This window comes from Eretmochelys imbricata, chromosome 6 (assembly GCF_965152235.1).
Source record: "Eretmochelys imbricata isolate rEreImb1 chromosome 6, rEreImb1.hap1, whole genome shotgun sequence".
Taxonomy (NCBI): Eukaryota; Metazoa; Chordata; order Testudines; family Cheloniidae; genus Eretmochelys; species Eretmochelys imbricata.
The window spans coordinates 24747743-24771821 of NC_135577.1; the positions used below are offsets into that span (position 1 = coordinate 24747743).

General features: G+C 39.1%; 1 protein-coding gene across 1 annotated transcript in view; it reads left to right on the forward strand.

Annotated features, from left to right (window-relative positions):
* Positions 1-24079, forward strand: part of MUC5AC (mucin 5AC, oligomeric mucus/gel-forming) — a 78165-nt gene that overhangs the window by 8847 nt on the left and 45239 nt on the right. The window contains 7 exon segments of the mRNA XM_077819944.1: positions 17395-17463; positions 19346-19420; positions 19685-19946; positions 21125-21239; positions 21953-22043; positions 22480-22589; positions 22813-23029. Coding sequence (XP_077676070.1) covers positions 17395-17463; positions 19346-19420; positions 19685-19946; positions 21125-21239; positions 21953-22043; positions 22480-22589; positions 22813-23029 — 939 coding nt within the window.

Genomic DNA, 24079 nt, shown 5'->3' on the forward strand with positions numbered 1-24079 from the left:
TACCTTCAGTGGACATGGAGAATAATTGATCACCATCCTCTTTATAACAGCCCTTAAAATATTGGAAGACTGTTCTCAAGTTCCCCCCTCAGTTTTCTTTTCTCAAGAGTAAACATGCCAAGTTTTTCTAACCTTTCCTCATAGGTCAGGTTTTCTAAACCTTTTATTATGTTTGTTGCTCTGTTCTGGACTCTCTCCAATTTGCCCATATCTTTCTTAAAGTGTGGTGCCCAGAACTGGGCACAGTACTCCAGTTAAGACTTCACCAGGGCTGAATAGAGTGGGACAATTACCTCCTATGTCTTACATACAACTCTCCTGTTGATATACCACAGAATGATATGAGCCTTTTTTGTCAATTCATCACACTGTTGACTCATATTCAGTTTGTGATCCATTATAACCCTAAGATTCTTTTTAGCATTACAGCCATCGAGCTAGTTATTCCCCATTTTGTAGTTGTGCACTTGACTTTTCCTTCCTAAGTGTAGTACTTGACACTTGTCTTTATTGCATTTCATCATGTTGATTTCAGACCAATTCTCCAACTGGTGAAATTGTTTTGAAATCTAATCCTGTCCTCCAGAATGCTTACAGCCCCTTCCAGGTCGGTGTCATCCACAGATTTTATAAGCATACTCTCCACCTTACTATCCAAGTCATTAATGAAAATATTGAATAGTACCAGACACAGGAAAGACCACTGCATGACCCCATTAGGTAAGTCCCCCCCCATTTGAGAATAAAAGGATAACTGCTCTTGGCTAGAGTCCTTCAGTCAGTTTTGCACCCTCCTTGTAATAATTTCATCTAGATCACATTTCCCTGTCATGTGGGCCTTATTAGCTTCACTGACTTAGATGGATTTACTCCAAATTTACACTAGTGTAGAACCAAGCTTCAAGATGTCTTGAATTCAATCCAAACTTGAAAGAGTTTCCCGTTTCCCTGAATGATTCAGAGAATGAATAAGCATACAAAGGTGATCCAAATCACCAGGATCCACACCGTAAAAGCAAATTTACCTTTCCTGGTTCTCTCCCTGCTGGTCAGGAACAGAACAAGGAGGTAGTTAATTTCCTGGGCTGCACTGGTCTCAGAAAGTCTGGGAGCTAATCATCTACTATGAAATTTACTGTAAAGTTTTCTACTTCTTCCTGATGTATTAGCACAAATCAGTGCCACTGCTAGTCTTTGCAAATGAGGCAAAGGAAATGGAGCATTTTAAGGCAACTTTATCTCCATCAAGGAAGTTATTGAATTGATAAGGCCAACAACCAAAGACAACCCTTTTTGTCAATATTAAAATGAGATAACCTTCTCATGCATGGCCTGCTGGTGCACAATAGAAACTCTGTACTTCACTTTCAATTTCCAAGGAAGTCATCTTCTCACAGAGACCTATTTTGTAGTTCTCAACTATACTCCTTTTTCACAGGCAAAATCTCAGCCATAAGGGTGAAAACATGAAAACCATACCAAACAAAAATGAAGTGTGATTAGGAACTCCAGAGAGTCTGGAGAGGCAATGAAGGGGATGTCGCTCCTCAGTTTTCTTCTCAATCTAAAACAAGAGCAGGAGTAGCACAAATGCTAGGTACAGGTTCATGATTAATTTTACCCACAGCTGTAATCTGCCTTTGAGTGAATCTTTATGAGTCAATTTCTACTACCCACATTTTTTTTTGACCAAAAATATCAATTACCAGTGAAGTAGTGTTTCCTTTTAAATTGCATTATTAGGTTTCATAGTTACCATTTCATTGAGATGAATGACATCTATTTATATTTTTCTCTGAGCTATTTTTTCAGGCTTTTTGCAAATCAAGTAGATATCACTGAATTGTTTTACATACATTTGGAAGGTTACTTTTTTTAATTGTCATGCTCCACCTTACCAAAGTCTGAGTTCACATTTGCCACTGCCTCGGTTTCCTCTTCTAAACTCCTCTATAACCCCACAAAAGTTCCGTCCCATAATCAAATGGGAACAAAACTGCCGTTAGAGACCTGCCCCTCTGTCTGCGTCCCTCAGAGTCCTGAATAACATCTGTCACCAAACACAAAGTTCATGTATTCAACTCTGGGGTCTTCAGCCAATCCTAAAGTTCCTCTTCAGCCCCAGTCATCTCAATCCCTGCTCTATATCTCAGCAGCAACTCCCAGGGCTTCCTGGAGTCTTCCTTCTCCCTTTGGAGAGGGCCCGCAGCCTCCTCTTCCCTCTGCCTTCTAGCTCTCCATAGGCCTCTCATCTATCCTCAGAGGCCTGATTTAGCCATGTGATCCACCTATCACATGATATTACTTATTCTTTCCACATGGGGAGTGAGCTGGGGAGTGCTGTAAGTAAGACATAAGAGGTAACTCTTTTGCTCTACCCGGTTCTGATTAGATACTCTACTACTGCAATATGCGATCATCTGAAACGAAAAACAAAGTACTAAATAAAACTGAATGGCATGAGCAAGTTAAGATAAACAAATTCCTTAAAAGCTGAGCATAGTGTCATAAAAACATATAAACTAATGAACTCAGTGGAAGATCATGTTTTTTTGTGATATGGCATGAATGGTATCATGACTCTTCTGATCTGCAGCATTATAAGTGGCCCCAGCTCAAAATCACATGCTACAGCTAACTATCCAGCAAATAGGCCTTGAGATAATGTAGCCTCGGGCCCAGATGTCAGGATGCTAAAATATGACTCGTATTGTTTCAATTTAACACTGTGTCTACAATAGCCATACAGAAGTACTGGATTAAAGTAAACCAGATATCGACAATCAAGAGGCAAAAATGTAAATAATAAATCCATCTAAATGGAAAATAAATACTTAAAGTGCGGTTCTACTATAAAAAGTAACTATAAAAAAATCACATTGACCATAGTTTCAATCGTTTGATTTCTAGATAGATTCTGAGCAGTTTACAGGTACAATATTTTTTTTCTAACTGTTAGCACCCCAGGCTGAGTCAGAAATCTGAATGTCAGATAGGGTTCTTTCTTGCCTATTTATTGCCAGATTCTGCAATCAGAACTTAGTCAACAATTTTCTTAGTGTACAAGATGGAAAAAGGTCATTGCTGTATACCTACTGCAGATTTTGAAGATCTGTTCAGCAAGTTCATATAATGTCAGTAACAATCACAAATGTTCCAGGCTGCCTTCCTCTTACTACGAAACATTCAACTTTAAGTCTAGGTGTTGAGGAGAATAGAATAGAATAGAATAAACTTCTACTGCATCCAAAACTTTTGTAGTCATTCCAACTCAATGGAGGGATTTTCAGTCAATAAAAATTCTACTATATAATATACAAATACTGAATAAGTCACTATTAAGATCACAGGTCAGTAAAACAGGGAAATGGCCATAAAAGTAATCAACAGAAATTTGGTTCACTGACGTATTAGGAAATGATTCATAAAGTACAAATCTAGTTGCTCAAGTCTGACAACATTTTTGTTTTATATTATACTTTAGCATTCCAAGCATGCTCCTAGCATATCTTAATAAAACAATCAGACCAATTAGACATCTTTATTATGTATATTTAGAGATTATATTCAAAACTACAGTATGAGATAAGAACGTAAAAATGGCCATACTGGATCAGACCAAAAGTCCATCCAGCCCAGTATCCTGTCTACTGACAGTGGCCAATGCCAGGTGTCCCAGAGTGAGTGAACCTAACAGGTAATGATCAGTGATCTCTCTCCTGCCATCCATCTCCTCCCTCTGACAAACGGTCTAGGGACACCATTCCTTACCCATCCTGGCTTATAGCCATTAATGGACTTAGCCTCCATGAATTTATCCCGTTCTCTTTTAAACCCTGTTTATAGTCCTAGCCTTCAAACCTCCTCAGGCAAGGAGTTCCACATGTTGAATGTACGCTATGTGAAGAAAAACTTCCTTTTATTTGTTTTAAACCTGGTGCCTATTAACTTCATTTGGTGGCCCCTAGTTCTTATATTATGGGAACAAGTAAATAACTTTTCCTTATTCACTTTCTCCACACCACTCATGATTTTATATACTGTATATTTATATCATACTTTAGCATGGTAAGCATGCTTCTAACACACCTTAATAAAACAAACAGACCAATTAGACATCTTTATTATGTATATTTAGAGGATTATATTCAAAACTACAATATGAGATAGCTAACAATCTAGGATTCAGAATCCTTGCTCTCATGAGAAATCCTTCTTTACCTAATTAGGTTCATTGATGTCAATGGGATTATTTGCATGAAGAAAGTTTATGTACATGGGTAATGACTGCAGGATCAGCTCTGGGATAAATGGGCATTAGCTTTGCATTAGGAACACATACATCTTTCCCACTTTAAGTCTCAACAAGGGCAAGATCCCCATCCTTAAGAACATCTTTCTTCTAATTTACCATGTAATCTGTTGGTCATTAATGAAAACCCCAACTCCATCATGAGCAGGTTTTCCATGTTCAGCTGCTGAAAAGATCGAGATTCCTTTTTTAAAAAAACATGATCTTGAGGAAAATCAAAATAAATATTACTTGCTTTTCTATATTGAACTATTGGGTCTAAACCTAATGAAATCCTGGCTCCAGTGAAATTAATGGCAAAACTCCCATTGATTTAAATGGGACCTGGATTTCACCCATGAGCACCATTTTAATGCTCATGTCCATCTCTTTCCACAGCTGTTTAGCTGTTGGACATTCCCATAGCATGTGTCTCAAGGTCCCTTTATCTTTATTACAGAGACAACAAACATCAGAGGATAAGGCCTATATCTTTTGCAACCTTTGTGGCATTCGGTACATTTTGAATCAAATCTTCTGACAAGTGGAGCTTGAGAGCCACAAAGATATATAATGTGCTCTGCCATTGGGATTCTTTTAAGGGATGATAAATCCCTTTCCCTTGCTTTCACAAAGAATTCCAGACTAATGGAGTTCCTCTTCAGTAACAAAGTGTACTTAGTGGACATGAGTCTGGGGAGCATTTTTAAAGTTACTAGCAAGCAATTCTGGGGCCTCTGACAGTCCTAGCGTGTCTGGACCAAACTATTATGTTTGACAGTATTTTAACTGTAAGTACTGATGCTCTGCTGGTGGTGGCAGGTTGTAGTGCTGCTTTATCATGAGAAATGGGACAAAGCCCTCATCGTGGACTCATTGGAAAATCCTGCTTGGTCAGTCCTACTCAGTCAGTTCTTCCAAATTATAGATTTGTTCCCTATTTGCAAGGCTGGGTTGCTCCATGTAGGTGTTTTTACATGATGGCAAGGATGAAATTGGTATCTCTTAACTAGGATAACCCAGACCTTTCATGCAGCCACCATTGTAGGTATCTTATTTTTCTCCATTGGACAAAAAGAGGAACCAAGGAGACCCGCAGGGGGAATTAGGTGCATTATAAGGGCGTTAGCATGCTGAAAACAGTTTAACAGCTGTGTCATGATAAAATCAAAAAGAGAAGCTATTTCTAATGAGAGGTATTAGATTGACATCACTAAAAACTGAAGTCCCATGTTTATCCACAGAACAAGCACATTATAGGCAGTTGTGCTAATGAGCCTCAACTCTGATCTAGAGTGAGGCAGTAATTAGTTCTTTCTCCAGGCCCATTTATTCTTGGTTTTCTTTGCTGAGACTTTCAACAACTCAAATTCACATAGACTATCAAACAACTAATAGATTGTAACAACTTTCAAGCTGAGTTGGAACTCAGTTCTATAAATTTACACTCATGAGTAACTTAACCCACATGAACAGTGCTATTGGCTTCAATGTTACTCATATGTGCTTTCAGGATTGGCCCTTAATGTAGATTTAGGCCAGTGACCAACAGAAGTCAATACTAGTTTCCACAGCCATTCAATCTCCCTTGAAATAGATCAAAATATAAAGAAAACTGACAAGAAGATTTTCAGGATAAACTGATATTGTCTCAACGTGGAATCTTTATTTCTTCATTTCTTCTTTTATTTGAGTTTCTTCTACATCCTTTGCAGTCTAACTGTTGTCTCATTCAGTGCAATTCTGAGATTTTCCTGTCACTTCTATCAGAGGACTGTTCGGTTACTTCTCTTTCACTAAAATAGTCTTTCTGGGCACTGGAAATAAGGCATAACAATGAGAGGCCACTGTCCTGCACTGCTCTTCAGAACCTTCATCCAGCTGATGAATGAAATGGAAGAACAACAGTACAGACTTTCCGGTCTGCATCTGGCTTGAACTTTGTCTTCCAGTTCTAAGACTACTGGAATATTTATAATTACTGCCTCCTAAATCAGCTTTGTTGAGAGGATTTCAAAAGTGTGTATGAAACAGATATTACTGCTGTTCCCTGAGGTTCAAGTGTGAAGGTAGTATTCTGGTTATAAATTGGTAATGCAAAGGGCACAATAACAGTATCAGGACTCTAGAAAAGAAGTCGCTAGAATAGAGACTTGCCTTTGTACAATTGTTTCTTTTCTTCTGTTCCTACAATTAAAAGAGGGAGAAGAATATAAAGCTAAATCTGAATGCAAAGGACATTTCTTATCAATACTGTATCAACTTATTGTACCATTCTGTAAACTGAATATCTAAGTGCAGAAAAACAAACCAAAAACTTTATGAAAAACAGCCATTTCACCCACCCAGTGCAGTAGCTCCGATTGCCCTTCAAGCACATGCCAGAGCAGTACAATGCCTTTACTTCAGGGGTGAAAGTAAGCCCAGTGACTTACCGGTACTCTGGGGCCAGCTCTGGCCCCCGGAAGGGGCGGGGTTGAGGGGGTCAGAGCCAGCCGCAGCCCACCCTGTAAGGTAAGTGCCCCCCCCGCCCCACCAGGGTAGCAGCAGCAGCCCGGGGCTCCAGGGGCTATTTAAAGGGCCTTGGGCTCCCCTGCTTCTACTGCCCTGGTCCTTTAAATAGCTGCCGGAGCCCTGGAGTAGCGGCAGCAGGGCTCTAGCGGCTATTTAGAGGGCCCAGGCGGTAGAAGCAGGGGAGCCCAAGGCCCTTTAAATAGCTGCCAGAGCCCTGCAGTCGCTACCCCAGGGCTCCAGCAGTGGGGCTCTGCAGGCAATTTAAAGGGCCTGGGGCTCCAGCCACTGCTGGGAGCCCCAGGCCCTTTAAATTGCCCCCTGGGGAAGCCGGGCTGCCCCAGTACGGTGCACCGGCTCTTACCAGTACGCCGTACTGGGGTGTACCAGCTTACTTTCACCTCTGCTTTTCTTATTACAATAAATGCTAATATTTGAATACAATTGATAAAGAACTCCATGGGGACCCCGTTAACATTCACAACCACACCTGAAAATTCAATACATTTCTCAAACTGTCAAATTATATACAGCATTTTTCTGTGACACTCTTCAGTTTCTGACTTCCTTTATCTACATTTGTCAGATTACATTTACACTTGGGGAGCACTTTTAGGATAAGGCCAGGGGGCTAATGCTTTACACTAACAGGTACATTTGCAAGGTATTGTGGGAAGAAAAACTAATATACACCCTTCGCAAATAACTGGAGCTCTGTCCAACCAGCATGCCCTGTTTCTGTGCACATGTACCATGCACCACTATGTATCCTTACCATCCATTAGCGACGGAGAAAGATGTTTGACTGTAATGAACCCTGAATCGACCCTTTTTGCATCTCTTTATTTTTAAGGTTTGTAAACGTTCAGTTAAGGACCTACAGCTGGAAGGGGGGAAGTCCCAACATGGTGCTGTTGCCTCACACTATCTCCAGGACCCTACATTCTGGCCCTGCTGACCACCTGCAATCCTCAAGCTTCGTCTATGAAACTCCCAAGACTTTACCCTCCCGAAATTGTGCATTGCTGCCCAGTGCCCCAGCAGTCCTGTGTGTGGCTCCAAGTGTTGCTTAATCAATCTTCTGTACTCTAAGTGTCCCCACTGTATTGTCCCAGGGAATCTGTATAATCACCACAAGTGGAGATTGAAAGAGAGGCTTCTGAAATTATTCTGCCATAATAATAGGAGGTGGGAAGCACAGTGGCTGTCCAGAATGAATGAAAAGATGGCCCTGGGTCTTTTCCCTTTGCACCACAAACAGGCACTACTGGGAATGAGAAAAGGAAGTCTTCCTCCTTCAGAAGAAACTGTCAGAAGAGGAAAGTACTGTAGTGTCCTCACAGGTAGGAAATTTCCTCACAGCAGGGAAGGAGGTGTTCAATCTTGACCCCATTGGAAATAGATTACTATAGACAGGATGTTAAAAACTGTGGATTAGAATAATGTTTAGCAAAGTATCCCAGCTTTTAGATACTTCTTTACACTCTACAGAACCTCCAAAACTGTTGAGGATTGCCCATCACGAACAAGCCCCTCTGTGCATACACAACCTACTGCCCTTTCATATTCCTATAACAATTTAGCCATATGCCTACAAATACAATGCCCTTCTGTGTGCTTATGAATATTTACCAATTACCTCTAAGGACTCGCTCTTCAATATGCACTTGCGTATCCTGCCATTACAGCACCTGTGTTTACAAAATAGACAAGAGTACGTGTGTTTACTTGTCTGCATATGTGTTCCGCTATCATGGAGGCATTCAGATACCATGGTGGGGTAAACAGGTACTAGAGGTGGTAAAAAACTGTTAAATTGACACATTTTTTAATGAAAAAATGGTTTTTCAACAACAATGAAAATTTTCTCAGAAAATGTTTGTTTTGGTCAAAAATTGCCATTTTCTGGTGAAAAAAATAAAACATTTTCATTTTTCATTCCCCCCACCTCCTTTTTCCTCTTTCTTCCCCTGGAGAGAAATGGGGGGAAATAAAAACTGAAAATATTTCATTTTTTGTTTGCTCTGTAAAAAAAATTTGAACAAAATGAAAATTTTTAGTTTCCTTTAATTCCCCACCCCCCCCAAAATATATATGGACCAGCTTAGACAGATAGACAGACAGACAGATAGCACAGTTACTATGGGAGACAGGCAGCAGGCTGCCTTCCGATAACCTCCTCGCAAGCCCTGGGATAGGGGACATGTTGAGTGTAGAGCTGCAGCATGGCAGATATTCTGGGCAATACTATGGACTTGTGGAACAAGTCAATAAATAGGATTTAAGGTGGAATGAGGCTTCTTTGTCTCCCTATTTCTTTCCCCTTCATTTTAAAATAGCTGCTACCCACTAGCATTTGGCTTCCTATGTTTTCCTACCAATGCAGCAAGAAGGAGGGACTTCTATTAACATCTTGTCTTTGAACAAGATGCTTTCATTTTGCTTGTCAAAATCCTGTGAAAAAAATCTCTCTGCTTTGACCCTTTGTTAGGTGCCACAGCGTACTTGGACTTGCACACTCCAACAGTGTGGACTTGAAGGCTCTATAGTTTTACATTATTTTGTTTTTGAGAGCAGTTACTTAACAAAAAAAAATCTACATTTGTAAGTTGCACTTTCATGACACAGAGATTGCATTATAGTACTTGTATGTGGTGAATGAAAAATAGCATTTCTTGTATCATTTTTATAGTACAAATATTTGTAATAAAAACCATACACTTTGATTTAAATTACAACAATATATATGAAAATGTAGAAAAACAACCAGAATATTTAACAAATTTCAATTGGTATTCTATTTTTTAAAAGTCAGATTAAAACTGAGATTAATGGCAATTAATTTTTTTAATGGTGATTAATTTTTTGAGTGAATAGCATGAGTTAACTGTGATTAATCAACAGCCCTAATAATTAGAAAGAAAGAAAGAAAGAAAGAAAGAAAGAAAGAAAGAAAGAAAGAAAGAAAGAAAGAAAGAATTTTGGATGAAATTTTGTTTATCTGTATTTATCATACTTTTTTACAATATTATCGGAAAGGGGTGGAGAAGGAGGGAAGACAGGAATGGATTAAATAAAATAAAAATCTAAAGTAGGGGGAAGGAGCATTAAAGGGAGAAAAGTAAAAGGCATTGGGGAGGAAAGAAGGGAGAGAAGAGGAAGAGAAGTGTGACAGGTGGTAGTGAGGTCCTCACGCCCCTGGGTATTCCTTGGGAAGCATACAGGAAAAATACAGAGGAGCATGGAAGGCAGCTGGAGTGAGGCTGAAGTGAAGAGAATGTGAGGGATGGGGTTGGAGCAAGCAACCAATCAGCAGAGAGGAAAGTAAAGTTTTTTGCATGCAAGATTTCTGGGAATGACAGAGCTTATGTCTACACTGCAATCTGAGGTCCGTGAGCAGCTTGGGTAGACATACCCATGCTAGCTTTACCTGTACTAGCATGCACAAAAAGGCAGTGTTAGTCATGCAAATAGGTGCTGAGGGTCCCCGGCATGCTTGTACAGCGTGAGCTGAAGCCCATGTCACTGCACATATACTGCTATTTTTTAGCCAAACCAGTGAGGGTAGAGCTAGCCTGGGTATGTCTACCTGAGCTACAATCTCACCTCAGACTGTAATGTAGATATATCCTAAATATAAATGTAAATATATCCTAAATCTGGAACTGGACCTGCAGGAAAGGAAAGGTGGAAGTAATGTGTGGGCTAAAACAATGCAGATTCAACTAGGAATGCTTTAATAAGGTGGGAAAAAAAACTCATTCCAGTTTGTAGTGCACTTAGACACAAGTGCAGGGTTACATTGGGAATTTATAGTAATCTCACATTTTTGTGCTAATACCAAGATCCACTTGACCAGGCTAGTGCCAGTAATAAAATTTCAAATCTTTCCCAGTAGTCTAAAAAAAGTAATAGTGTTATTACGAGAGTATGGGTGTGTTTAAAATGCAAAGCTTTCAGAAATGTGGGCTGTTTACTAAGCCTCAGTAAATGGTATTTCCCAGGGACATTAGGACAGGTCTGTGGCCAAATTCCTTCCTAAAGTAAAATTGCAATGTGATGTAAAAGATTTTATAGTCACTGTATCTAGTTACAATATTTGTAAAGCTTAAATTATAATAAAAAATAATAATTAGTGATCAAAGAGGAAGCTGCTATCTTGACATTCTGATGATAGTATTTTATATTCTGGTAGCACTCCCCACCTAAGGATCTCAAAGAACTTTACAAACATTAAAGCTTGCAGTCTAATGGGGAAAAATATTTATATGTGGTTTGGGGCTTCCAATTTTAGGGTATTACAGTGGTTTGGGTTTGAATCCCATCAGTTTTATACAGCCATTGGCAGATAACAGAATGGCTCAATGGCACCATACTGGACAAATATATGGCCTAATACAAACAAGATCCATATCCCCATTTTTGTTCATTTTAGCTTTACATAGGAAATTCACATGGCAATGATTATAAAATATCACTGGTTGTTGACCTGGATAATTTGGTGCAGGCCTTATTTGGGGCTGGTAGATCAATTCACTTTATCATCAGGATATAAAACTAAATGAGCAATATCTGTAATGCTAATGAATGAAAAGTTAGTAGCAACTGACCAATCATCTTCTTTTATCTTGAAATCTTCAAAAGATAAAATAACTTGGGGTTGAATAGTCATATGACCAAAGCACAGTGACAAACTCAATCCTGCTTCCATTAAAGTCAATGGCAAAATCCCCATTGAATATAATAGGAACAGGACTGGGCAGGAGGACAGTATAGGCCAGTGTAAATGATTAAAAACGATTCAGCAGATTATTCTATGCTAAATGTCCTTCTAGGTTACAGTTGGAGGAAGTATAAGGTTTTTATTTTGTTTATGTTTTGTTTTTTGGTTACCTACTTAAATCTTTATCTGCAATTATCCAGATAATTGCTGTTCTTGTGATTCTAATAAATGAACACTTTTGCTCATGAAGCTAGATTATGCAATGAGTTATAATATCCAATAATTAGACAAGTCTGGATACCTGTATAAAATTCCACCAAATGTGTGTGAATTTAAATTTCCACATTTCTTCCTTCAACACTCTACAAAAAGATTCCAGGTTAATAGATGATTGGAAGGTAGAGCGTTAGATAGATGAGCTGATCATACTGGTGATTTAATTTATCATGAACAAATTGTCTCAACTGCAACATATATTTAATATGGTATAGTACAAAGATATGGAAAGTTACAGGGCCAGAACATGAAATCCTGACTCACCCTGGAGCTAAGCAAATGAGTAACTGTTCAATAATGCATGTAATATATATATATATATAAGACACTTATTGAGATTTTTCACTGTACAATTCTTGTTTGAAAGTATCTTTAGTCATTTTTGTCACCCTTTGATTTGGGGCCAAATGCTATACTGATTTATAACTCCCACTGAATAGAATTCTACAGAGTGTAATTCATGGCAGAATGTGACCAATTGTTTTCTTCACTACACTGTGTTTATTTACCTGTAGTCCATTTATTATAACATCAATAAACCATTTGAACTTTAAAAGTGTGCCGGGAAAGCAGTGTATCACCTCTCTTCTATTACCTTGGAAATGGATAAAATATGAGCCTTATACCTTTGTCCCCTAACTGCTGAAACTAATTCATTGGCTTTAACAGAGTCTACTAGAAAGAATACCTGTTACAATACTAGACCTATTGAAAGACCGAGAGGTAAACTACAATAAAAAGACAACTTGGAAAAGTAATAGACCTTTAAATAAATGCACTGACCTATTTACAAAAACTCATTGTTCGCATTCACATTGTTCCCAATATAATAGAACCTTCTTAAATTCATTGCTGCTAAAACATTTATTTTGTGCAACAAGGAAATGTACTCCAAATTATGAAGAATATACTATCTTTTATATGGGGCAAGAGAAATACATATATTCAGTATGGAAAGACATATACCTAAATATATTTGTTCAATTAGCTATGTTTACTTAGGTCTTATCTACACATTAAAATTAATCCAGAATAAGATCGGTTGCTAATTTAAAAGTTAATCCATTTCCAAAATTAAACTATTAAACTGAACTGTTATTCCGGAATAAGAGCATCAAGACAGAGTTAATAAAGAATAGCTATTCCAGAATAATTCCTGGTGTAGACAAGCCTTTAGAAGGGATGCAGATTTGATCCAACACTATGACTGAAGCACCTCTGAAGATAAGAATTCCTTCTAGGGAGAGTATTAGTTTTTGTCTACCCAGCACTGAAGAGCTTCACTGCATATTTCTATACTGTGCCTGGCATGTGGATAACTGTTGGCCTTCAGTGTTCCTGGTCTCTTCATCTTCAGAAGCAGAATATTTACATACCGAGGCACAAAATCTCTTCTCAGAAGACGAGGGTCCCAAACATGAAAAGTTTTATCACACAGCTTGGAGCAGAAGGAGTTAGAGTTTTGCTCGCTGGAAAAATTAGATTGAAATCACCTTCTGTAATTAGGATCATAAAATACTGCCCCTCTCTCATTCTAAATCCCATCCCTGACCCCCCAAAAGTCATTCTTGAATTATATGTATTGCAAGATCTGTAATGACTGGAGACAGTAAGATTGAGCATAGCTATTCCTCATTGCCGCTCACTTGGAATTCCTTCAGCAGAAAAGTCTTTTGGAAAATAGCAATCCTCCCAGAATGCAAATACACTTGGCCAGCCCATAAGGAAGCTAGAGCATCCTTTGTTTACCTATGCACCTGCAGAGGAAAGGTAAAATCCCTGAAGCTCCACCTTTTTAGAACCTTGTGAAACTATCTGGGAACTGTGCCAAAGCCTATTCTGTTGCTATATAAGACTTGTATAAAGACAAGTGCCTCTTCAGAAGCCTATAGTTTGGTAGTTTCTACCGAACTCCAATCAAGATGGGCATAGGCTGGGGGGTACGAATACCACTATGGATACCAATATTAGTGATCACCTTTATGCAGAACAAAGGTAAGAGGCTGTAGGTGCCTTTTATTTTTATTACTTTAGAGAACTTATAATTTGCTTTGCAGTTGGAAAGACTTTTCAGTGGTTTCTCTTTGCTTTGTGCAACTAATAAGGTTTTGTTTGTAAATGAGATTTCCCTGTCTTTTTCTATTCCTCTCCTTTCTAATGTTGCTTCACTGATTTCATATTGCCCTCAAGCCCAGCAAAAGCAGGTGGATGAATTGAAAAGCCATGGTCAACGGAGTTGCGTTGGCATAACTGAGAGTAGAATTTAGTCATATAATTATTCTGGCTGGTCATTTTTACCAGTTTCAATAGTTGGTTTTTTTTCAAATGTGAACATGGAAGGCTGCTAAAAACATGGCAAGTTAATAACATAGACTGCAAGCTTTACATAGTATCTGGTATTGGCTCCCTGTGATAGTAATCCTTCTGGTATTAAACCTTAAGTTCACAGTTTTTTCTTTTCTGCTGCTGTTCCACTCCATTAATTCAAGATGCTTCACACTTCCACCTCTTGGTTAAAGAATTTGTATAAATGTTATGTTTGTTAATATATCACAAAATAGAGCTAAAATAGACAAAATGGTGCTTTCCACTCCTTAAAGTTAAACATTTCCTAGAGAAATATATTGCTGAGTTTTTATGACTGGATAAATACCAATATCACCAGTTCTCTTTTGCTTTCAATTTTCAAATGCTCTGAACCAGGCAAGTTCATCATAATATCATGATTATGAATAATCATATAGAAACCTACTTTCTGACAACATATGAAGCCTGTTTTTATAGACATGACAACAAATGTGGTGAATGAATTTACCTATAACAGAGCAGTTGTAGGCTATAGAGAACATACAGTGTTGGGGGAGCACATTACTCATTTGAAATATAAACTTGACTTAAATACTATAGATCATCTTAGCTGAAAAGCCTCTTGTGATGGAGGGAAAGGTGTGATGAGAAAGATGACACAAAAAGAGCCAGTACAGCGTGTAGCATGAGAGACCATCAGTGCCAAGATTCTAGTTGTAACCAGAGGCTCTTATGGAGCAAATAAATATATGAACCAAGGGCAATATTCCTGCAAACTGTCATCCTGTTAGATCCACTTTTAAAATCTACCCAATGCCATAAGAATTTTGGTTGAATGCCAGTTTGCCTGCATAAGGTCAACGTAAAAACTAAGGGCCCAATCCAACTCCTGTTGAAGTCAAATGGTGTCTTTGCATTGATCTTAAGGGGAGCAGAATTGGGCCATAAGTAAAGGAATTTAGGAGGTTATCATTAACTTTTAACTGTGAACCTATCGGCAAAATAAGCTGATATTGATGTAAATGTCAGACATGATTATCATTGAGACTTTTGGTAAAGGTGCATAAGGGATTAGTCCAAAGTTTGTCTTTCAAAGGAGAATTTGAAATAAATTTATGAAACCAGGATCCAGAATGCATAGGCCTAGCCTTCTATCATCTAAGAAGGTGTTTTATATTCACATTCTGTGTAATCTTTTATTCACTATGCCCTTTGTTCATTCATTCCATGGCTAAACTCATAAAATGTTAGTATCCAGTGTTTTCTGATCTGATGAATAATTTTACTTCCGATGAATAACAAATCCTAATGAATAATTTTACTTCTTCCTAACTGGTATGCAGTTCCGCACTAACCTTTATTAAACCTTGTTACACTTTATTACACCAAAGGATTAATTGTGCCATTACCAGCCACTGACAATGGGCATGGGATATGGCACAGGGTATACATTGTGCTGAATGTGGACTCAGAGGGAAGCAGAATGATTCTCTGGGCTAGAACGCTAGGGAAGAGCACACAGTAGGATCAAATGATACACTCTTTGAAAGTGTGCTGAGTGTGTTGTTCCAGGGACAGTCTCAGACATCCTACTAGTGCAGATGGGGCCATGGTAACCTCTCAGCCCATGTCAGCCTCACCCATTTGGGATGCCTAGCACCAGTGGTGGTGCTAGCAGTCGTTCTGTACTCAGGGAATACAGGATTCTGCCTGCCTTTTGCTCAGGTGCTCCCCATGTCTGCTCAAGAGCTACCAGAATGTGCCCTCAGTATTCTGCGTTTTCATTAAGCAATGTTTTTTGTTAAACAGGCATCTGATGAAGTGAGCTGTAGCTCACGAAAGCTTATGCTCAAATAAATTGGTTAGTCTCTAAGGTGCCACAAGTCCTCCTTTTCTTTTTATATTTTGAGATGATGGTGCAAAGGAATCAAAAGGAATATCTTCAGGGTTGTTGTTATTATTTTGAACAAGAATCAAGTTGGGGGCCCAATCAATAATCTGAAATAAATCTATCAGCTCCCCAGTTCTATCCACATTGCTTCTGGGTATGTTAGTTATTATTTTTGGTGTTTGAAGTTTTAAACCAGCGATTATGGGTCAGATTCTACTCTGAGTAACAGCATATATGTTGGCCCGCTAGCTCTAAAAAGGGTTCTTCCAGTATAAAACAAGCTTCTCTATATCCTTCTCTGGTTATTTGTTATTATTTCTATAGTGCCCAAGATGTACATAGGACTTTGCAGATGGTTCAAGTGTACAAATTCAGAAAAACAAAGACTCAAATGGAGCCTTTGCTCTAAATAGCTTAGAAGGGCGGAGAGGGTAGAGTATGGCTAGCAAAGAAAGAGACAAATTCTCCACTCAGTTTTCATTGGCATAATCCAAGTGATTTTGGTAGAATTTTTATTGTTACAACCAAAAGAAAAACTTGGCTCAAGGCGTGATAGATGGGTCAGGTTCTGAGCTAGTGTCAATAAGGCTAGCTCCTTTAAGTCTACGGAGCTATACCAATTTACACTGCTGAGGAGCTGACCCGATAGTTGGCAGACCAGGTCCTTGTTTTTAGAATGGATTTGAAGGAGGAGAGGGTGAGAGTTTGGTGGAGATTAAGTGACCAGCTAGCAGGTTGCTCAGGGGAAGCACAGGGGAAAAGCTCACTGACTATTAGCCTTCCTATTACCCTTTCCCAATAAACATGCAAACCTGTTCAGTCTCAGAGCAGAAGACTAAGAACTCCTACTCAGTTCTGACACCTAAAACAAAAATGGATAGATTGCAAACCCCATCTCAAATGTGTGTGTTTTTCAGAGAAATTAATAACGGGGGGCTGTGATATGTATGGAGTAGGGAATGTGGGAGTGAACGGGGGTGGCAATGATTATGCACCTCAATCAAAGTCCATTAGAGTCACTTCATAGTTCAGGCCCTCTATACCACTTGTCATTGACTTATATATAACAACTGCTGTAAAAAAAAAAAAGAAGAAGAAGACAAAGAAGAAGAAGCATTCCAGCCATCATAACACAAGAGACCGAGAGGTCTTTTAGATCTGAACTGTAACTAGGGAGAAAAATTCTCCATTTTCATCTTTTAAAATATTTTCATCCTCACAGCCTTTGTCTCTGTGTGAGTGTGTGTTTGCATTTGCCACAGTATAACAAACCACAATTACCACACAGTTTCCCTGCCTAAAAGAATGCTACTTTTGCAGATGGTATTGTTCCACCAGGTGTTACTGAAGAATTTATGAACACAATCCCCCAAAGTAACTTTTTTTTTTCTACAGTTAAAGCCCAATATGAGGACCAACAAGCAAATTATGATGACTATAATTATGTCCAGCAGGGACAAGACTGTAAGTGGCTTATGTTTTATTTTATTTATTTATTTGACAATCTAAATTTAGTCAGTGTTGTCTTAGAAACTCATTGCAATGGACATAGAGTGATTAAAGTGTACTGTGCCTTTAAATGAAGGGAGAGGAAAAATTCCCTATACACAATGTTCAATTCTTTGGAATTGATTCTGTAGGGCCAGATCCTCAGCTGGTGTAAATTGGCAAAACTCCATTGAAGTCAGTGGGGCTATGCTGATTTGCACCAGCTGAGGATCTGGCCCATTGAAGCTACACTGTTATCTAATCTATAAGTACGTAATAGGTACATACTGCAAATTTACAAGGTGTATTTTACGAGGTTTGTGTGTGCACATATGTATCACAAAGATATTTGATAATCAGCAATAAAAAGTACTTTTTTTTCATTCTATTGAGATAACTGCATCACTCATGATAGGCAGAAATGAAAAGTACTGCAGGACATGCACCAGAGACAGTGCAAATTTGTGTATAAAATATATTATGCTGCTTGTTGGAACATATTAGTTACATGTAATAAGATAAGGGATGTTTATTGGCTGTTGGTATAACACTGCTATCAGAACAAAAAACATGTTGTATAAAAATTCTAACAAAATGTCCCTTGTTCCTTTCTCTGGTAAATTTATTGCACTATAATTTAACTAATCAGCCTGAAAATCTGAACCATAACCTAATCTGAAATTAGCAACCCTGACAAACCCAACAGCTGGAAGCTGAAGGTAGACAAATTCAAACTGGAAATATGGCAAACACTATTAACCTTGAGTGTAACTAACCATTGTAACAACTGATCAAGGGAGATGGTGGTTTCTCTATCCGTTGAAGTCTTTAAATCAAGACCAGTTGACTTTCTAAAAAAGATGCTCTATTTCAACCGCAAATCATTGATCTAGTGGAGCAACCACTGGGTAATACCATGTGGGCCATGTTATTCAGGAGATCAGGCTACAGGAACATAAAGGTCCCCATTGGCTTTTAAATGTATGAATTTATTAATAAAGATATTATCCTTCATTTACTCCAGGAGTTTAAAAAAAAAACTCAGAAGGAGCTTTAAGGGAGATTAAAACCATTCTTGACCTTTACCTCCCAGTATACATGCAAGTGGAACCCTGTAGTGAGGATTCAGTAGTAGGTGTTGAGAAACTACATTGCAGCTTCTCTGAATCTCAAATCCATTCAATGCTGGAATCAAAGAAGAAATACTGGGGATGAACACAGCAAATTTAGGGCCAGAACCTGCAAATGGGAGTCGTTGTGTGGAAAAGCACTAGGTTCGCGATTAAGGGTTTGCAAAATTCTGCAAGACTTTGTTGTTTGCCTGAAGTTGGCGGTATGTGAGTGTGTGTGCATACATGTACTTCCAGCTAAGAAAAAAATATGAGATCTAAACAAGTTCTGCTGTGGTTTCTCAACCCCAACCACTGAAGCACTCCTCCAGTTTTCTACTTCTACATATACTGGGAGCCAAAAGCTGTGAATAACTTTAATCTCCATTGTGCTGCCTGAGGTTCTTTGTATAGTTCCTATCCTAGATGAAGGATTAAATCGGTATCAGCTTGCGGATACCTACTTTGGGCAGGTGGGGTCAGATTCAGTTGGGCTCCTTGTGTGAGAAAGGACTACTGACTTGAGGAAGGGTTAGCAGGATCAGGCCATTAATGACAGTTTACACTGGAAGCCAAAATTTGATGCAGTGGCATTAAGCCATCAATAGACTCCCTTGGAAACTTCCCAGTGAGCATTACTTGCAGTAAAAACCTTTAACCACTAATGAGGCTAGGAGATCCATATCTGTGTTTGCCAATGTGTTTACTGAACCTTTTGAATTAGTGATAATTGTATTTCTTTTTCTTAGATTTTTCTGTACCGGTAACTAAACCACAAGAAGTGACAATCATCCAACCACTGAGAACGACGCTGCCTGTAAAGCGTAAGTTAAACAAATGCCATGTCTTTATGGGATATTGATCAGAACTGTAGGGTAAGTGAAGAGATGTATAGACTAAAGAGAAAAGTTAACAGAATGACTGATATATACACAGATCAATAGATAGCTAGATGAGAAGATAAAGCAGAGAATGGGTTTGTTGTTTAGATAGATGGATAAATATGTACATGAATTAGACAGTGAGTGACTAACGAGACTTACACCGGAATTTTCAGTATAGCCCTACAGCTTGTTTTGAATCCACAGCTGGCAACCCTGCTCACAATGAACGTGTGTGCAGCACCTGGGGCAACTTTCACTTCAAGACCTTTGATGGGGACATCTATCACTTCCCCGGGCTCTGTAACTATGTCTTTGCATCCCACTGCAAATCTGCCTACGAGGACTTCAACATCCAGATCAGGCGCACTGTGCTGGAAAGCTCTCCTGTGATCAGCCATATCACCCTGAAGCTTGACGGAGTGGTGATTGAACTGACCTCAGACTCCATTGTGGTCAATGAAAACCCGTAAGTTCAGATGTCTTATTATCTGATGAAATTGGCACCATTGATATTGCCCCCAATGGTCTGTTTGAAAGGATGTCTGTTTCAGTCTCATTCCCTCAGGCTGCTCTAAAACAGCATAAGGGGATAGGCCCTTCTTAGAGCAGCAGCAGAAACAGGGGAGTACAGAGCTGAGCTTTATTCCACCTTTACAGATTACCTCCTGACCTATGTGCCATGAAGTTCAGTGGCCCTCCAGACCCTACTCTACTGTTGTAATTTAGAGGCCTCTAGGTGCCATAAAATAAAGGCAGAATAAAAACAAACAGAGCAAAATACCTAAATAAATCCAAGATCAGGAATACAAAAAGCTGGACACTGCAGCAGAAAGGGAGGAAGGAAGGAAGGAAGACAGTACATATTAGCAAAAGAACAGAGAGTCCTAGCCTTCTCAGGACTTTGCGGGAGGGATAGCTCGGTGGTTTGAGCATTGGTGAGTTCAATCCTTGAGGGGGCCATTTAGGGATCTGGGGCAAAAATTGGGGATTGGTCCTGCTTTGAGCAAGGGGTTGGACTAGATGATCTCCTGAGGTCCCTTCCAACCCTCATATTCTATGATCCTCTCCTGAAGGATGCCACAAGTGTATATGTGAAGGGGGAAAGTATCTCAGTGATTCCAGTTCTACACTAGAAAGCCTTTCATCTTGTCCCTTCAAGACTGCATGTGGGGAAGTCCAGCAATCCCAGCTCTGCCATTTCAACTGAGCTAGTCTTAGTTTCGAAGAAAGAACAAAAAAGAACAAATTCCCTCCAGAGAAGCTAGTCCTATATTATTTACGGCTTTAAAATAATCATAGCAGAGCACTTGACGTGCACTTGCTAAACAACAGACAGGCATAGCACTTTCTGAATTATATCATATAGCAGACAGACTGGCATTTTATAAATTAAAACATCATGTATAGATGTACGGAAAAGGAATGGCACCAGAAGACAACACTGGCCCCACAGCACTTTGGAGAGCAACTGCACAGGAGATTATCCACCCCACCACTGAAGTTTTCCAGGTTATAAACTTGTGCAGTTCATATTTAGAAATGTGTGTTACTAGCAAACTCCTTATTCAGTTGCATTAAAAATGTCTCAAAGACTGGATGTCAATTCTGTACTCCCACTTTAATTGCACTTTGATCTCTCTCCAGAATTCAGCTGCCTTTCAGCCAGTCAGGAATCCTGATAGAGAGAAGTAGCGGCTATTTGAAAATCACTGCCAAGATGGGCCTGGTCTTCATGTGGAACCAACTGGATGGTCTTCTGGTAAGTGTATATTCCAGATGTTGCAAAGAACAATTATTTTTAAATTATTCCCTTTATTGGCTTTCGTGAGCCAGAGATTAGGTGATTTGGGATATTTACCCATTTTCATTGCATTGTGTTACCCTATTATGCTTTCAATTTCCTTTCTTTTCTCAGAGTTCAGTTTATAATCACCATTCTTCCCAAGCCACTAATAGATCCTTGTAGTGAAATGTAATCTTCCTCAGATACGAAATACACCACTGCTTTGATGTTCACAGCTCCTGGGCTAGATTCAGCCCAAGTTTTTACGGACATTCAGTAGCATAAACAATGGTGCAGAACTCCAGCAGTGGAAGTCCACAAGGGGAGGAGACTGCTGTGAAGCAAAGTGGCCACAACTCCCATCCTGAAGTCCTGGGGTGATCATAAGAAATCAAAGATTGATAAAAAAGACCAGACTTAGTTTAATCCATCATACTGTTCACCCAAACACCCATTCCTAATGAAAAATCCTGTCTGACCAAACTACTGCATGGATTTAGGTTTAATTTCACCCCTGTGTCAAGGGCCAGCACCATGTCTATGCACCACTGATTTTGAAAACTTAAGTGGGATGTATGTAGTTCATAGACTTTGTGGTGAACCTCTGCATGGTGGTGAATTCCATACTTAACATTGAATACACTGTAACTTTTAACTCTGTGTGTAACTCCCTTACCCCATTTTTTTAGGTGGAACTGGATAAGAAATATGCCAATCAGACCTGTGGGCTTTGTGGGGACTTCAATGGCATTCCAATTTACAATGAGTTCACGTCAAATGGTAAGTAACAACAACATTACTAAGCACTGTGATTTGATTTTCTTTCCTTTAATAGTATTTGTTTCACATAGAATGGGGCACTGATCCACAGATAAGTTGTGAAACTATACTGACATTTAGTATTAAACTACACTGATGTTTAATATTGACATGCACTATTTTTATATCCTTTGATTTAACACTTGTATAGTAGGCGTAGGGTATAAAGCTGGGACAAGTGATTTCCTGTTTGTTTGTTTTTTACATTTCAACACCAAACACTTGCCAGCTATTCACACTTTCTTCATCACTCTTTCCTTTTGCTATCATGGCGATTACCACTGCCAATGTCATAAGTGTCAGTGTTATGGAAACACCAATGTCCACACAAAATTAGCACTGCATTTTCAAAGCCAATAAAAGCACCATAATATATTTTTTAAATTGCTTATTACAGACATCAAGCTGACTGATGTGCAGTTTGGGAATATGCAGAAGATGGACGGACCCACAGAGCAATGCGAGGATCCTTCATCTTCTTCTCTTACAAACTGCTCTACTGAATTTGTAAGGATCTTTGCCGTAGTATTTTGTTTTTCATTGAAACATCTGTGCTTCTTCCTCTTACATCAATGAATTAATTTGGGGAAAATTTGGAAGAGTAGGAAAACATAACATGAATCAAAAGGAAGACAATGGGATGTCTCTGGAACAAAATCATTTAAAATATCTAAATAAAAATTAGTTCTTTGGCGTTTTGTTGCTCTAACACCACTATTTTCCCTTCTAGAGCGCTATCTGCCAGGCGGTATTGACTGGTAAAGCATTTGTGAGCTGCAATGCACTGGTGGATGTTCAAGACTATATTGACTCTTGCATACAAGACTTGTGCCGCTGTGATGAGTCTATGAGTGACTTCTGCATCTGTAACACCTTTGCTGAATACTCCCGGCAGTGCGCCCATGCTGGTGGGCAACCTCTGAACTGGAGAACTAAAGAACTGTGCAGTAAGTATCTCAAGAAGATGCTTTCTCCTATGCTTGCAACTAGTCACCAAGAAATTCCAATAGTGTGAAATTTACTCCTGTGCAGACAGCCTGCAAAAGGCCTATACACCATAATTTTCACTAAGTCAATTTCAACCTGAGTGCATCAGGGCCTTACAGGAATTAAAGGTTGTCAAGGTTCCTCCCCCACTCTGAACTCTAGGGTAGAGATGTGGGGACCTGCATGAAAAACCTCCTAAGCTTATCTTTACCAGCTTAGGTCAAAACTTCCCCAAGGTACAAAATATTCCACCCGTTGTCCTTGGATTGGCCGCTACCACCACCAAACTAATACTGGTTACTGGGGAAGAGCTGTTTGGATGCGTCTTTCCCCCCAAAATACTTCCCAAAACCTTGCACCCCACTTCCTGGACAAGGTTTGGTAAAAAGCCTCACCAATTTGCCTAGGTGACTACAGACCCAGACCCTTGGATCTTAAGAACAATGAACAATCCTCCCAACACTTGCACCCCCCTTTCCTGGGAAATGTTGGATAAAAAGCCTCACCAATTTGCACAGATGACCACAGACCCAAACCCTTGGATCTGAGAACAATGAAAAAGCATTCAGTTTTCTTACAAGAAGACTTTTAATGAAAATAGAAGTAAATAGAAATAAAGAAATCCCCCCTGTAAAATCAGGATGGTAGATATCTTACAGGGTAATTAGATTCAAAAACATAGAGAACCCCTCTAGGCAAAACCTTAAGTTACAAAAAAGATACACAGACAGAAATAGTTATTCTATTCAGCATAATTCTTTTCTCAGCCATTTAAAGAAATCATAATCTAACACATACCTAGCTAGATTACTTACTAAAAGTTCTAAGACTCCATTCCTGGTCTATCCCCGGCAGAAACCAGCATATAGACAGACACACAGACCCTTTGTTTCTCTCCCTCCTCCCAGCTTTTGAAAGTATCTTGTCTCCTCATTGGTCATTTTGGTCAGGTGCCAGCGAGGTTACCTTTAGCTTCTTAACCCTTTACAGGTGACAGGAGCTTTCCCCTG